A 16292-nucleotide genomic window follows, 5' to 3' on the forward strand; every position below is an offset into this window, starting at 1 on the left:
GCTTGGATATATATTTTATTTTATTTTAAATTAATTATATATTTAATTGGTTGGTTGGTCTTGGTTTGGTTGTTTTGTTTTTGAGACAGGGTTTCTCTGTGTAGCCCTGTCTGTCCTGGAACTCCCTATGTAGACCAGGCTGGTCTGAAACTCAGAGATCCACCTGCCTCTGCCTCCCCAGTGCTGGGATTAAAGGAGTGCGCCGCCGCCACCGCCACCACCCCGACCAAGATGTAATCAAAATATCTTCCGAAGGTCTCTCAGGCAAAGGAGAGGTCAGGTCTCTCTGACGTACTCCGACTGCACGGAAAACCAGAGAGCCTGGTGAGTCCCAAACTGAGGCAGAGCAAAGATGGAGCAGGTAGCCGGTTAGACCTTGCAGGGTGGATCAGGGGCCCTGCAGCGGCTGCGACTGGGCGATCCAGTCCCAACGACCTCGCGCACTAGGGCGCCAGGCTGAGGTGGCTCCGGTCTGCGACCACGCCTCTCACATCAGAACTGGTCCAGGAGGGGCGGAGCCCGAGGTGGGCGGGGCAGGAGGGGGCAGCCCCCCGCCACGCTGCAGTTGCAGGGACATTCCTGGCTCTTCGGCCCGGGGCGGAGGAGCTCCCGGCGGGTGACTGTGCCAGCCCTGCCCCGATCGTGACCCGTGCGCGCGGGAACCGGGCGGCGGAGGAGCCAGGTGAGCCGGGCCCCTGCCCACGGAGCCGAGCCCTCTAGCTCTGGGCGAGCCGGGCCACACAAAGGACTCCGGGCCGCCTTGGGGACAGCGGCCACGGAGCTCCGGAGCTGCCCCCTCAGCCCCGGGGACCTTGGCGCCCGCGCGGCGGGAGTGGTTGGGTGGAGGGGGGCGGTAAATCAGTAACCCGCAGCGCACACAGGGCCTTTTGTCCCCCTCCGTTCAAAGAGCACCCTGGTCACCGCTCTGGTTACTTATTGCCCACCGGGGCGGGGGCGATGGGCCAGCTGTCTATGCAACTCCGTGTGGGGACCGCCCTCCGAGGGCGACGGAGTCGGAGCACTAAAGTAAGAGCACTGTCGCCCTTGGGCGGGTGACAGACACGCTCTGGCTGAAAAGATGAGGAAACTAACGCTCACGGTCACTTGCACCGAGCACCTCGTCGTGTGAATGCAGGAGAGTGGACGACTCAGCGCTCTCTGATGACAGTCCCAAGTGCTATAGCGATCCTCAGCGGCCAGCGGAGGTGACCAGAGTAAGAATTCTGTGTTTGTGAGTTCAGGGCAGCCTGGGAGTGGGAATAAAACCTCCCCAGACCTGTCCACCCCAACCCAAGCTGGAGTCGAAGAGCGGCCCTCTCTGCTTAGCAGGGTGTAGTAGGAGTCTTTTGCAGATGGGCCTACCAAACTAAGGATCGGGGACAGGTCAAGGTTTTAAGACGATAGCTAAACCGGTGGACAAGAGGAACGAGGAACACAGGGACAGGCGAGGAAGCAAACATGCTGGCTGTTAGAATTTACTGAAGGGACAGACTGTGGGACTAAAGGTTGACACTGGTGTTTAAAAGGAAGCCTAGAGAAGCCGGGCCTTAAGGGCTGCTAGCCTGACTGAGGCAGAAGATGCACAATTTGAGGACCTGCTTGGCTTAGAGTGAGTTCCAATGCCAGCCTGCCTGGTCAACTTTAGTGAGAACTTGTCTCAAAATAATAAAAAAGAAATAGAAGCCGGGCAGTGGTGGCCCATGCCTTTAATCCCAGCGCTTGGGAGGAAGAGGCAGGTAAATTTCTGAGTTGGAGGCCAGCCTGGTCTACAGAGTGAGTTCCAGGATAGCCAGGGCTACACAGAGAAACCCTGTCTTGAAAAACCAAAAAGAAAGAAAGAAAGAAAGGAAGGAAGGAAGGAAGGAAGGAAGAAAATGAAAGAAAAGAAAAGAAAAAGGAAGAAATAGAAAGAAAAAAGGTGACTTGCAGTTAGCCTTGGGAGCTTGTAAACTGGGTGACAGGGAGAAAAACAAAAACAAAAACAAACAAACAAAAAAAAAAACAAACAAACTACTGGACGATGAAGAACTAAGATTTGCCAAGATACCAAACAAGAAATGACCATGACCTAGCCTAAGTGGGGCAGGGGAGCTGAGAGACATTGAGGAGGTCAGTGGACTGAAGGCTTAGGCCTGAGTCTTCGTCAGCAGTGGGCTGAGAAGAAGGGGCTCCCTGGGCAGGGTTCCCAGTTTGGTAAAGTATGGAATACATCTACTCAGAATCCTACCATTTTCTGTCTTTCACTAACGTTGGCCTGCTACAGACATTACCGTGGCCCTGTGCAAGGATGGCACACACACACAGCTCTTGTCCAACAAGAGTAGGATCCTGAAGAAAACACTGACCCACTGCTAGTGACACCTGGGTGTCACCCAGGACTAGGTAACAGCTTGTGCCTCCCTGGGACTCCACTGGTTCCCTGGTCAGGTGAAGGCTTAGGTCTGAGTCTTCCTTTTGGGAAACAGATGCCCTACCGAAGCATGTGGACAAGTACGTGTGTCAGACTTAACAGCCCCATTTCAGAAGTAGAGACTGAGTAAGGTCAGACAAAGGATGCCTGTGCACACTCAGTATGGGGACAGGGAGACCGTCTCACCAATGCTCTGTGTGTGCCATCCCTCCATGTATGGCCCCTTTTTGTCCCTGAAGCAACCGTATGACGATAAAGGTTCAGAAAGGGACAAAGGTAGGTCTTGGCAGGAGTCAGGATTTGAATTTGTCACCACCAGACATGTAAAACTCCGTGTCAGTTACAAAGCCAGCTAGACACGAAGCTCAGTGGCAGAGGCTCTGCTTAGCATGCAAGGAGGTCTGGGGTTCAATCCGCAACTCTGAAAAACAACAAACAAAGCCAAACTAGCCCCTACACTATCAAGATGAAGCCGGGAGGGTACAAACCACCGGAAGCGAGGGTACCAACTACCGGACGTGTCCTCGGGATGCTTTCCTGGCTCGGAACGAGGAAGAACGTCCTTTATTTGGACTGCGCCTCGTTAGCGCACCCACCGCTGGAAGCATCCCAAGCTGGACATGGAAGTGTCGGTAACGCTCAAGAGTGAGGTCCCATTAGACGGTGTCCAGATGCTGAAGGCTGGCCTCCGATTAGGTTTCCCTTTTCTTCTTTGAGTCTTCAGCAACGAATTCATTTATTCAGCAGAAAATAAATGATGGGCTCGGAGTGAGCCAAGGGTAAGTCAACATTTCTGCTTCCTTCCAAGAAAAGAATTCTGAAACTGCTCTCTGTGAAGGCGTGCCAGGTCACAGTAGGACCCAAGACAGCAGGAAGTCCGCACACGCCCTGCCCCTGCCCTGCCCCTGCAGAACCTCCTCTGGGGAGGCAGGGGCTCTGCCTCACTATTGCCTTGTGGGGTTTGGGTGAGCCTGCAGCTTCCTATCTCTGGGCCTTCATCTGCAAAACAAAGAATGGGGCCAGCGTGTGACTGGAGCTCTTTCTCCCCCACCCCCACTTCTGTTTTAGGAAGGTGGTCACAGTGGGAAGTCTGCCCTGGGTCCTGAAAACAGCTGGAAGGAAATGTGGCTGCTGTTGGCTCTATTGAGCATCTTTCAGGGAACACCAACCTTGTCCCTTGAGGCCTCTGAGGAAATGGAGCAGGGTATGGCCCCTAAGGTGGGAGAGGGTGGCAGGGATGTCAGGGACAGGCACCAGAAAGGAACTTCTGGATGAGCAAAGGTGGAGAGGATCCTGGCCTTGGCCCCAAGAAGGAGGCAACAGGGCAAGGCGCTGTGTTGTCTCGCTCCCAGCAAGCACGCTTCTGTCTGTATGTCTACGAGAGAGGATTAGCCATACAGGGCACAGAGCCTGGGCTAGGCTGCAGAGCCAGTGGTGAGCCCCTTGGCTGTGTGTGTATGTGCGTGGCTCTATGCACTGGGTGTGTCGGTTGGGAGGTGCAAGCAGCATGTGTGATGTATGAACCCAGTATAGTGTGCTTCAGAGGTGTGGCATGTGTCCTTGTGTGTGGCACCTGTAGCATGTGCCTCTGTGTGTGTGTGTGTGCGTGTATCTTGGGTAGTGGCATGTCTAGCATGTGTGCCAAGTGTGTGTGTGTGTGTGTGTGACAACTTCCAGGAAAAGTGTGGCATTGGCCTTGTGCAAAGCATTTGTAGCATGTGGTTATGTGTGTGGGAACGGCATGTATCCCAGGACCTTTGTGTCCCGTGTGAGTAGCATGTTCTCTGTATGCAGGGTGGTGGGGTAGCCTCGGATGGAGCTATGGGTATCAATGACTTCTGCCATCTTCCCTCAGAGCCCTGCCTAGCCCCAATCCTGGAGCAGCAAGAGCAGGTGTTGAAGGTGTCCCTGGGGCAGCCTGTGCGGCTGTGCTGTGGGCGAACTGAGCGTGGTCGTCACTGGTACAAGGAAGGCGGCCGCCTAGCCTCTGCTGGGCGAGTCCGGGGTTGGAGAGGCCGCCTGGAGATCGCCAGCTTCCTTCCCGAGGATGCTGGCCTGTACCTCTGCCTGGCCCGTGGCTCCATGACCGTCATACACAATCTTACTTTGCTTGTGGATGGTAAGAGGGCCTGGCAGGGCTTTAAGGCTCCCTTGAGAGAGAAACCCCTCTTCTCTTGGATTTCAGGTGCCTTCCTTTGTCCCTAAATAGACTCCTTAACCTCCATCAGTAATGATGAGGATCCCAGGGCACTCAGCAGCTCCTCGAGTGGGCATGTCTACCCACAGCAAGGTCAGTACCTCCTCCCAAGGACTCTTCACCACCACCCATCTAGTCACTGAAGAGAGACGTGTGTGGGAACCGAGGTCACCTTAGGGTCCTAATTAGACTTTCCCTCTAGCACCCTACTGGACACATCCCCAACGCATGGAGAAGAAACTGCATGCAGTGCCTGCCGGGAATACTGTCAAATTCCGCTGTCCAGCTGCAGGGAACCCCATGCCCACCATCCACTGGCTCAAGGATGGACAGGCTTTTCACGGGGAGAGCCGTATTGGCGGAATTCGGGTGAGTATCAGCTTTCCAAGCTTCACCATTTTCATTCCCCCCGCCATAGCCCCTCACATAGGTCGATAGATAACAAGGAAGGTAATTCCGGATCTCTTGGCCTCAGCAAAAATTAACGTCTATTATGTTCTGGTGGGGGTTTTCATTGTTGGTGGTGATGTTTATGGCCAAGGGACACTAAAGGATCATTTTAATTATTTTTATTTATGTGTAAGTAAATATCATGCACATGTGTGCCTACAGAGACCAGAGAAGGGCATCAGGTCCCTGAGAGCTAGAATTACGTAGGCAGTTGTGAGCTGCCTGATATGGAAGCTGGGAAACAAGCTTACGTTCTCCAGAAGAGCAGCAAGCACTCCTAACCGCTGAGCATCTCTCCAGCCCTGGTGATACTGATCCTCTGTGTAACCCTGCTGGTCCTGGAACTCGTTATGTAGACTAGGCTGGCCTTGAACTCACAAAGAATTAGCCTGCCTCTGGCTTCCAGGTGCTTGGACTAAAGGCATCTGGGGTGGTAATGCTAGTTGTTTTTGTTTGTGTTTTTAAAGACTTATTTAGGGCGAGATGGCTCAGCGGGTAAGAGCATTGGCTGTTCTTCCGAAGGTCCTGAGTTCGGATCCCAGCAGCCACATGGTGGCTCACAGCCACCTGTAATGAGATCTGATGCCCTCTTCTGGTGCATCTGAAGACAGCTATAGTGTATAATGCTGGATGGAGCGGGCCAGAGCGAGAGGGGCCTTTCTGAGTTCAATTCCCAGCAGCCACATGATGGCTCATGGCCATCTGTACAGCTACTGTGTACTCATACACATAAAATAAATAAAATAAAATCTTTAAAGACTTATTTATTATATATATGAGTACAATGTAGCTGTCTTCAGACACAGCAGAAGAGGGTATCGGATCCCATTACAGATAGTTGTGAGCCACCAAGTGGCTGCTGGGAATTGAACTCAGGACCTCTGGAAGAGCAGTCAGTGCTCTTACCCGCTGAACCATCTCTCCGGCCCAAAGATACTGGTTCCTGACACAGAAGGTCATTACAGAGTCCAGGCTATCTCCAACCCCAGTCTCCTGGGTAGAATCTCCTTAAAGTGGGAAGAAACACTGAGCGAAGGCTTTAGCCTGCTGTCAGGGGGAAACTGAGACTCAGAGAGAGTACACAGGGGAGCACTCCGGGGAAGAGTATAGCTGAACCTGAAAGACTCAAGCCAGGGCTCAGACATTGTTTTTGTCTTGGGGTTTTTGGGGGGGTTATTTTTGTGGTGTTTGTTTGATTTGTTTGCTCCTTTGAGATAGGATCTCACTGTGTAGTCTTGAATAGCTTGGAACTCCATCTGTAGACCAGGCTAGCCTTGAATTCATATCCTCCTGTCTTTCCCTGGCTTCCAAGTATTGGGATTAAAGGTATGCTCCACCATGCCTGGCCTCCTCTTTCTCCTCCTCTTCCTCCTCTTTCTTCTCCTCCTTCTATGTCTTATTCTTTTTTAAGATTTGTTTATCATATGTGTGTGAATGTTTTGTCTGCATATGTGTACTGTTCACATGCCCAGTGCCTGCAGAGGTTAGAGGAGAATGTCAGATCCCTCAGGAACTGGAGTTACAGCTGGTTGCGAGCCACCACCATGTAGGTGCTGGGAATCACGTCGGAGACCTCTGGAAGAGCATCGGCGTTCATAACAACTAAACGATGCCTCCAGCCCCATTGATACACTTCTCACAGCCTTTTCCTCTGTCCAGGGATCTCTGGCCTTGGCCTGATCCTCTCAGGGGCTAGAAAGATTGAGAAGAACCCCTTAGGCAGATTTGTCCTCCCCCTGTCCTGGCTTTCCCGGGTTCCCCATGGACACGTCCTCTACCCCTGCCCGCTTCCAGCTGCGCCACCAACACTGGAGCCTCGTGATGGAAAGTGTGGTACCCTCAGACCGTGGCACGTACACATGCCTTGTGGAGAACTCTCTGGGTAGCATTCGCTACAGCTACCTGCTGGATGTGCTGGGTGAGTGGATGGGCTGGGGCGGTAGGACAAAGGATTTGCCTTATCTTTGGCTCGGTCCTGCTGCAAGGGTGGGTGTCTTGTCTTCTCTTGTGTTGGAGACTAGATGGAGTCAGTTTCAGATGAGTGAAACAGCTCCAAGGGTCAACAAGAAGCAAGGGGGTGGGCCGTGGGCTGAAGGAGCATTAGTCTGCCCAAAGGGAACCAGAGACGGGCATCCAGGCAGATGGCACTGGCTGAATTCAGTTCTTAAGAATGTAGTGCATCTGTGGGCAGGTATATGCCATGGGTGCAGCATTCGTGGGAGTGGGGGACAGGCTGTGGACATTTTGAAATGTGAGTCTGAGAAGCTGCCCTAACCCAAAGACCCAAAGGTAGACAAGATCTGAGCTGTGTGTCCAGAAGGTCCTTCCCCTGATCTAGGAGGGCGTCTGGGGGGGGGGCAGGTAAACTGGGTGATTTTGTGGGTGCCACTGGTCAGGGTTGACGGCCTGGCCTGGCCCCCAGAGCGGTCCCCGCACCGGCCCATCCTGCAGGCGGGGCTCCCAGCCAACACCACAGCCGTGGTTGGCAGCAATGTGGAGCTTCTGTGCAAGGTGTACAGCGATGCCCAGCCCCATATCCAGTGGCTGAAGCACATCGTCATCAACGGTAGCAGTTTCGGCGCGGATGGTTTCCCCTACGTACAAGTCCTGAAGGTGTGATTCCTGCTAGTGCCCAGGCTGGGCCCCATTCTTCTCCTATTAGGGTGGGATGGTACCCAACTACCCTCCCAGCTGCAGTGTGGCCCAGAACCTCCTGTGACCTAGTATATCCACTACTTCAGACAACAGACATTAATAGCTCCGAGGTGGAAGTCTTGTATCTGAGGAACGTGTCTGCTGAGGATGCAGGAGAGTACACTTGCCTGGCGGGCAACTCCATCGGCCTTTCCTACCAGTCGGCATGGCTCACAGTGCTACCAGGTAAAGGCTATGGTGGGGGGACCGTCCTGGGAGAGACTACAGGACTCCTCTCTGGTCCATTGAGGCCTGTTAGCTAGGCAGTTTCCTCGGCCTGTGGGAGTATATAGTATTTGGGTTTTGGCACTGTAAAATGCTCTCACTGAATTCAGCAGGGACATGTATTTGATTTAACATGACTGTCCATGTGACCCTTGGGGATATAAGACTATGTATAAGTATGACTTTTTCAGTGTGTGTCCCTATATGTCTTAGTAACTATGGGGACCTACACTGGGTGGAAGGGTTGGTCAGTGTGACCACTGACTGCTCATTTTCTCTGCCTATGTGCATCTAACGAACAGAGGAAGACCTCACATGGACAACAGCAACACCCGAGGCTAGATACACAGACATCATCCTATATGTATCTGGCTCACTGGCTTTGGTTGTGCTCCTGTTGCTGGCCGGGGTGTATCACCGACAAGCCATCCATGGCCACCACTCTCGCCAGCCTGTCACTGTACAAAAGCTGTCCCGGTTCCCTTTGGCCCGACAGGTACTGTGCCTGTCTCCCAGCCCCCACCACGTACGGCTCTCAGCCTGACCCCAACAGGTCGAACAAATCTCCCACTTTGCAGTTCTCTTTGGAGTCGAGGTCCTCTGGCAAATCAAGCTTGTCCTTGGTGCGAGGTGTCCGGCTCTCCTCCAGTGGCCCGCCCTTGCTGACGGGTCTTGTGAGTCTAGACCTACCTCTCGATCCACTTTGGGAATTCCCCCGGGACAGGTACACTGAGCAGGCTAAGAATGGGGGCCCAGCTCAGGAGTGGTACCCACAGATCTGAGGCACGGGGCTTCTTGGTCTCTCTAGGCTGGTGCTCGGAAAGCCCCTGGGTGAAGGCTGCTTTGGGCAAGTGGTTCGCGCGGAAGCCTTTGGGATGGATCCCTCCCGGCCTGACCAAACCAGCACTGTGGCTGTGAAGATGCTGAAAGGTACACGCGGCAACCCAGGCAGGGCATGCTGGGATCTCGCAGGGGGCTACAGGGATAGCCCTTGCGGGGGCCGTGCAGGGGGCTACACAGACTGCTGGTACTGGGGCCGCGCAGGGGGCTACACGGACTGCCTGAGTGTGAGAAAAGGCCACAGGTTTTCCACCCTTGGGTATGAATCCCAACCTTGCTGTTGGCCCTGGCAAGTGACTTCTAAGCCTCAGTTTCCTCTGGGGCCTCCATGGGGATGAATAATGGTCCCTTATCTCTTGGGCGAAGTTTATAGATGTTTCTGATACATGGTGACTTAGTAAATTTTGGGTGTAGGGTTTGGAACTGGTTTTCTTTTCTTTCATTCTTTCTTTCTTTTTTATTTCTGGTTTGGGGTTTTAGTTGTTTGTTGGTTGGTTTTGTCTTGTTTTTATTTATTTATTTTATTTTATTTTATTTTTGAGAGAGAGAGTTTCTCTGGCTATCCTAGAACTCACTCTGTAGACTAGAGCAGCCTCTGCCTCCCCAGTGCTGGGGTTAGAGACGTGTGCCACCACTGCCAGGCTGTCTGGTTTTTGTTTTGCTCTGTTTTGAGGCTGACCTAGAGGTCACTCTGTAAGCTACCCCTGCCTGGAACTCATACCAATCGTCCTACTTCAGCCTCCGGAGGATTGGAATTATACCTGACTAGCTCAGTAAAGCTTAGCCACTGGATGATGATCCCTATGAGATTTATGGTGATTGGAGCTTAATATGCCCCGTTAGCTCTGGGCTCATATCTCTTCATCATTCTCACACGTTTTATGCCTCACCCTCATCAATCCCACTAAATAATACACCTTCGGCACATATCCCTCCTGTTCCTAGTCTGCGCCCTTGGCAGAAAGCAGTCCCAGTCTTAGGGCTGGAGAGATGGCTTAGCCATTAAGAATGCTGGATGTTCTTGCAGAGGACTCAAGTTCAAATACCAGCGAGTGTGCATGTACGCTCCCGAATACACACACACACACACACACACACACACACACACACACACATGAATACAAATAAAAAATAAATCTTAAAAATAAAAAGTCCCAGATTCAAGCTGGGTCTGGTGGCACAAGCCTGTAATCTTGGGTGCTTGGGAGACTAAGACAGTAGCATGGTAAGCCACAGATGGAGCTCAAGTGCTAACTTACTAAAACCCTTCCCCAAAATATGAGGCCTGGCTGAGTGGTAGAACACTTGTCTAACATGTGCGAGAGCCGCCATAGGATGTCCAGGAGTAATGGAGAGGATAAGGAACCCAGGCCTGAGGCAGTGTCTCCAGAGTGTCTGCAGCTGCTCAATGTTTGCACTGTACAGTCCTGGCTGGCCTGGAACTTATAGACCGGGCTGGACTCGAATCTACAGAGATCTACTTGCCTCTGCCTCCCAAGTGCCGGGATTTAGGGCGATTATTGTGTTGTGTGTGTAGTGTGTGTGTGTGAGCACATATCATAGCCTGGGCACGTAGCACAACTTCTGGAGTCAATTTCAGGGATCAGTCCTGTCATCAGGCTTGTGCGCGCCACCATCTTACTGGCTCCTTATGTCTTCTATGTGTTTATTATCTGTTGTTTTGTTCGGTGTAAACCATATCATTATAGCATGCTTACTCAATATCTTGATGTTTAACAATATACCCTTGGGTTCTGGATGTCTTGCTTGTCCCCAATAGAATCTGTCACTGCTGTCCCCATTGCTGCATCCTTCCCTCCCTCGCTCCCTCCAGCTCGGCACAGCTGGAGCCAGCTGGCACTTTCTGTGAGGCGATGATTGTGAAACAGGATTTTCCATATCGATGTACAGCTAGGTCTTTGTCCCAAAGCCGCAGGTCAGCCATAGTCCCTGGTCCTTCGCTCAGTCTGCCGTAGAGAAGTCATGGAAGTCTCCTTCCCTAACACGAAACAAGACCTCGGGGCACTTCCTGCCCCTAGGGACTGTTACCCAGGGACCAGTTAGTACAGCTTCCTTCCTGTCTGGAGCTTCTGCCTCTCTCCTGTCCCCTGGACCTGCTCAAGGGAAGGTCAGTTCTTCTTTGAGAGTCTTCATGCTTTGTGGGAGGTGCTCTGCTGCACAAAAGACGAGTCTGAGGTTCAGAGAGGTTGAGAGACCCTGGGTATGGATGCCAGGTGTATGTGCGTGCGGACATAGGTGTAGGTGTATGCGTGTGTATAGACATGTATAGGTGTATGTGTGTGTATAGGCATAAGTGTATGTGTGTATAGATATAGCTGTAGGTATATGTGCGTGTGTAGGCATAGGTGTATGTGCATATATAGATGTGGGTGTGTGTGCATGTATAGGCCTAAGTGTATGTGCCTGCGTAGGTGTAGGTATTTGTAGGTATTTGTGCATGTGGACATAGGCGCCTCCTCTATCACTCAGCAGCTTAGTTTCTGAGACACAGTCTCTTGCTGAACCTGGGCCTGTTAGCTGGCCATCTCGCTACCCACTCCTCCACCCTGTGCCTTGAGTGTTAGGGCCACAGCTGCTGCACTGCTCCACCCAATGTTTTACACTCATGCGGGGGATCCGAACTCAGATCCTCGGGCTTGTGCTGCAGACACTTCATTCACTGAGCATCTCCCCACACCATCGAAACAATTCTTTAAGCCAAGTATAGTGGCACACATCTCTAATCCCAGCAGTCAGGAGGCTGAGGCAGGCAGATCTCTGAGTTCAAGGCCAGCCTGAACTACAAAGCTAGTTCTGGAACAGCCGGAGCTACATAGAGAAACACTATCTTAAATAAATAACTTTTTGTTTGTTTGTTTTTAGTTGGGGTCTCTCTCTATAGTCTTCCTGGATCTATACGTAGATCAGGCTGGTCTCATACTCATGGAAGATTAATGGTGTGCTCCATTTCTCCTGGCCTGGAATTATTTTTTTTTTAAGCACTTATTTTTTTGAGAGTTTCATACATGAGTATGTATTTACAGCATTTCCACCTATCCTCCCTCTAAAATCTTTCTATGCTCCCTGATCCCTCTTTAAACACACACACACACACACACACACAATGTTTTGGGTTTATTTGTTTTTGTCTCGTGTAGCCCTGGCTGGCCTCATAGTCATCAAGTGCTAGGATTAGTCGTGGGCTCTGCCACGCCTAGTTTTTATACTGTGGTGAGGATAGAACGCAGACTTCATGCTAGGCAAGCACTCTACAAACTGAACTACATCCCTAGCCTGAAAGGCTTCTTTTGAGGCACACAGCCCCGCAGGGATTCGGCCAAGACTCCCCTGACACCTCCCCCACCCCCCATCCCCCACCCCGTGATGCTCTTGTGAAGTTGAAGGAGCAACTTCCTCATCGCATCCGGTCCTTTGCAGACAATGCCTCTGACAAGGATTTGGCAGACCTGGTCTCTGAGATGGAGGTGATGAAGCTAATCGGACGACACAAGAACATCATCAACTTGCTGGGTGTCTGCACTCAGGAAGGTGCGACCGGACAGAGCCGGGATACACGTGCGCAGTTGGGATACCAAAGCACAGTCTTGCCAGACTTCCCATCCCCTGGTCCGTGTCTTCCCTCTGTAGGGCCACTGTATGTGATCGTGGAATGTGCGGCCAAGGGAAACCTTCGGGAATTCCTCCGTGCCCGGCGCCCGCCAGGCCCTGATCTCAGCCCTGATGGGCCTAGGAGCAGCGAAGGACCACTCTCCTTCCCGGCCCTGGTCTCTTGTGCCTACCAGGTGGCCCGAGGCATGCAGTATCTGGAGTCTCGGAAGGTGTGGACAAAGGACAGTTGTGCTGTGGTCTGGACCACTCTAACTCCTCCATCTCCACGCTGATGGCACTGAGTGTCCTCAGCGGCTCCCTTGCTCCCAGCTCACTGGTCTATCCTTTATCCCTTGCTCCCATACATTTGCAGCTAACCCTGAAGATCCCCATTTGTAACCCCGCAGGTCCCCATTCTCGCCGCCTGAGGGCAAGCATGGCGCAGGTGTGGGCTCTGCTTCTTTCTTTTTCTCTCTCTGGTTCTGGGGATTTAGCCCAGGCCTTTGCCCATTCCATTTCTGAGTGACTCTGACCCCCTGGGTTTGCTGTGAAATGATGAACTCCAAGACGTGTGTCTTGATCGATACTCCTAAGTTCCCTGCCCTGTCCTCAGTGCATCCACCGGGACCTGGCTGCCCGAAATGTGCTGGTGACCGAGGATGATGTGATGAAGATCGCAGACTTTGGGCTGGCGCGTGGTGTCCACCACATCGACTACTATAAGAAAACCAGCAACGTGAGGGGCACCACGGGGACACATGGGAGTGGGCGGGGACTAGGCCTGGTCTGAAAGGGATAGGTCCTGTACTACTCACACCGCTGACCCCGCCTCCTTGCTCCAGGGTCGCCTGCCAGTCAAGTGGATGGCTCCTGAGGCGTTGTTTGACCGTGTGTACACTCACCAGAGTGACGTGTGAGTCCGGGAACTGGTTTCTCAGATGGCTGCTGCCTGTCTTCAAGTTGTCCACCCCTCTCTAAAAGGGCAAGGAGCTTGCCAAAGTCACAAGACCTTAGGAGTTCCTCTGATACTCAGAAAGAAAGGAGTGCCCCTCCCTATCCCGAGGGTGGATCACTGCTGCAAGAGCCTTTACCTCAGCTTCAAAGAGGGAGGGAGGGAGGGAGGGAGGGAGGGAGGGAGGGAAGGAAGGAAGGAAGGAAGGAGGAAGCAAGCAAGCTGGGCCCTACTGAGCCGCAGTTCTGCCTCCAGGTGGTCTTTCGGGATCCTGCTGTGGGAAATCTTCACCCTCGGGGGCTCCCCGTACCCTGGCATCCCGGTGGAAGAGCTGTTCTCACTGCTGCGAGAGGGGCACAGGATGGAGCGGCCTCCCAATTGCCCCTCAGAGCTGTAAGGTCACCCTCTTTGCCCCAGTGTCCAGACCTCATCCTTTGTCGTCAGCTTTTGGCCCTGGCCATAGAACAGTGTACTGTGTCCACTCACGGTCCCTCTTCCTCTCCACGGTCTCCACGGCTCACGGTGTCCTACTCTCACAAAACTGCCTTACTTATCCTGTGCAGGCTCCCCTCTAGACACGCCCACTCCCAGCCCCAACCCTAGGGAGCGGACAGTCCTTACTTTTCCCCCCCACCTACACACAAGCTTCTTTGACCCGTTCCCAGGTATGGGCTAATGAGGGAGTGCTGGCACGCAGCTCCCTCTCAGAGGCCTACTTTTAAGCAGCTGGTGGAAGCTCTGGACAAGGCCCTGCTGGCTGTCTCCGAAGAGGTACTGCTCATTCCTGTCCCATGCCCTCTCACTGCCCGCGCTCCCTTGACCTAGGGACGTGGAACGAAGCATCCGGTCCCAGAGGCTGGAAGCTGACCAGCTCCGTTCCTTGCAGTACCTTGACCTCCGCCTGACCTTTGGACCCTTTTCTGCCTCCAATGGGGATGCCAGCAGCACCTGCTCCTCCAGTGACTCGGTTTTCAGCCACGATCCTTTGCCCCTTGAGCCAAACCCCTTCCCCTTCCCTGACGCTCGGACGACATGATCCTGGGAACAATGTTGCCCGGTAGCCGTGGACCTCCCAGCTCAGCTGCAACCTGATGCATCCGCATTTGATGTTGGCAGTGTCAGGCCTCTGACTTGAGACTGCTGCTGTCCCAGATCTTCTCTCTGGCCCTGTTTTGGGGAGGCCCATTCTCGGTCATAGGGTTCATAGTTGAGGCCTTCTAGTCCAGCCTAATGCTCCCAACTCAGAGTTCAACTCTTGTCTTAAGATCATGCCCTTGGACTCATCGTCAGAGAAGCTAAGCATTAAGGCCTTGCTTGGCACACAGCCTCCATCTCAGGGGCTCTCCAGGCCCGGCTGCAGAGATTTTGCCCTAATCATTTCTAGTTCTCCCAAACATCCTAGAGGCCTTGGGACTTCACTGCCCCCAGCACACAAGCCTCACCCCCTGCCACCTCCCCCGCTCCATCGCTTGTTCCAGCATCTTGGTGAAAGTGGCATCAGCTCCGGTGTCCCTGAGAGACGAGAAGCCTGTGGAAAAGACAGAAGAACATGGATGTCATTTTATAAATTATTTTTTTGAAATAAGTCTCTGTATGCCTGGTGGCTTCCCTGAGTGGCAGGGTGTAGGGTGGGAAGACTCTCTATGTTGGGAGTTCAGTCTGGGTGACACAGACGACTGTGGGGCAGGTGCCAGACCTTCAGCTGTGCTTTAGCAGGCTCAGAAGCAGATACGCATGGCCATTGTCCCTCCGTCCGTCCTACAGAATCATCCTTGTGTATGTCACGGTGAGTGAGTGCACATGTGCGGATGAGCCCTCACTGCACCATCTGTAAGGCAGGCCCTGTATCCTCTGCACACGCATACACGTTTGGCCCACCACGGTCCCCAAGGGAGCTGGCGTCCCCTCCCCCATCTGCTCAGCATTAACCAAACTGACCGTTAACACAGCACGAAGAAAACGTGAAATCAAGCCTCCAGCCAGTGCCTGCTCCCACGGTCTGGATCTGCCAGCTCAGGCTCAGGGCTTGTGGGGGCCGTGCCCGCCCTGCCTGGCCCTGGCCCGTCTCCCGGGCAGCAGCTGGTTGCCGCCTGGCTGAGCTGCAGCTGTCCTTCCTCGCATGATACTCCCTGGAGGCTGTTACAACCCTGTTCTCAGCCCTCACCCCAGAGGGATCAGCTTCCCAGAGCTCTGAGCCTGGAAACTTACTGGACTCTGTCCTGACAGTTTTAGCTGCTCCCTAAGCCTGAACCTTAGGGTGGGCAGGGAGAGACCAAAAGTGGTCCCAGACTTTCTGCCGCCTGGTCCCTACGAGCTCTCTGGGAGTGAAGACTGCAAATGTATTTAGGCTTCCAGAGACTCCTGTGAGAATGTAAGGGTGGTGCTAAAGAGCTGGCTTCTTGTTTAAGAGAATCTGTAACTTTACCCCCCAGGACCTGGGTTTCATTCCCAGCACCCACTACTACCATTTGTAACTCCAGTTCCTAGGCAGTCAACATCCTCTTCTGATTTCCATGGGCACTGAACACACAGACACACACATGCAGGCAAGAAAATCACATATGGGGGTGCAAGGTTGGAGAGATGGCTCATCGGTTAAGAGCACTGACTGCTCTTCCGGAGGTCCTGAGTTCAAATCCCAGCAACCACATGGTGGCTCACAACCATCCGTAAAGAGATCTGATGCCTTCTTCTGGTGTGTCTGAAGACAGCAACAGTGTAGTTAGATATAATAATAAATAAATAACCCTTTTAAAAAATCACATATATAAAAAGGAGATAAATAAAAATAACTAGGTAGATAGATAGATATATAGATAGATAGATAGATAGTTGGCTCTGTGTATATGTACCATACATAATAACCAAACAATCTGTCAGGCAGTGTTGGCACATGTCTTTAATCCCAGCACTTG

The 16292-nt window shown here is 52.7% G+C and overlaps 1 protein-coding gene across 6 annotated transcripts; it reads left to right on the plus strand.

The window, feature by feature from the left end:
* Nucleotides 1-403: 403 nt before the first annotated feature.
* On the plus strand, nt 404-14962 carry Fgfr4 (fibroblast growth factor receptor 4). Of its 6 annotated transcripts, XM_031358860.1 has the most exons (19): nt 556-682; nt 1060-1214; nt 3479-3614; nt 4266-4529; nt 4620-4700; nt 4810-4976; nt 6852-6975; nt 7480-7670; nt 7799-7937; nt 8279-8472; nt 8555-8700; nt 8785-8906; nt 12255-12365; nt 12465-12655; nt 13039-13161; nt 13268-13338; nt 13633-13770; nt 14043-14148; nt 14264-14962. In XM_031358860.1, the coding sequence occupies exons 3-19, from the start codon at nt 3533-3535 to the stop codon at nt 14411-14413; spliced, it is 2400 nt and encodes a 799-aa protein (XP_031214720.1). In that variant the 5' UTR covers nt 556-682; nt 1060-1214; nt 3479-3532; the 3' UTR covers nt 14414-14962. The 6 variants fall into 6 exon arrangements, with proteins under 6 accessions (XP_031214718.1, XP_031214720.1, XP_031214719.1 ...); XM_031358858.1 differs by lacking the exon at nt 1060-1214 and having other exon boundaries at nt 404-682; XM_031358859.1 differs by lacking the exon at nt 556-682 and having other exon boundaries at nt 739-1214.
* Nucleotides 14963-16292: the final 1330 nt, after the last annotated feature.

Source organism: Mastomys coucha, unplaced genomic scaffold (assembly GCF_008632895.1).
Source record: "Mastomys coucha isolate ucsf_1 unplaced genomic scaffold, UCSF_Mcou_1 pScaffold7, whole genome shotgun sequence".
Classification (NCBI taxonomy): Eukaryota; Metazoa; Chordata; class Mammalia; order Rodentia; family Muridae; genus Mastomys; species Mastomys coucha.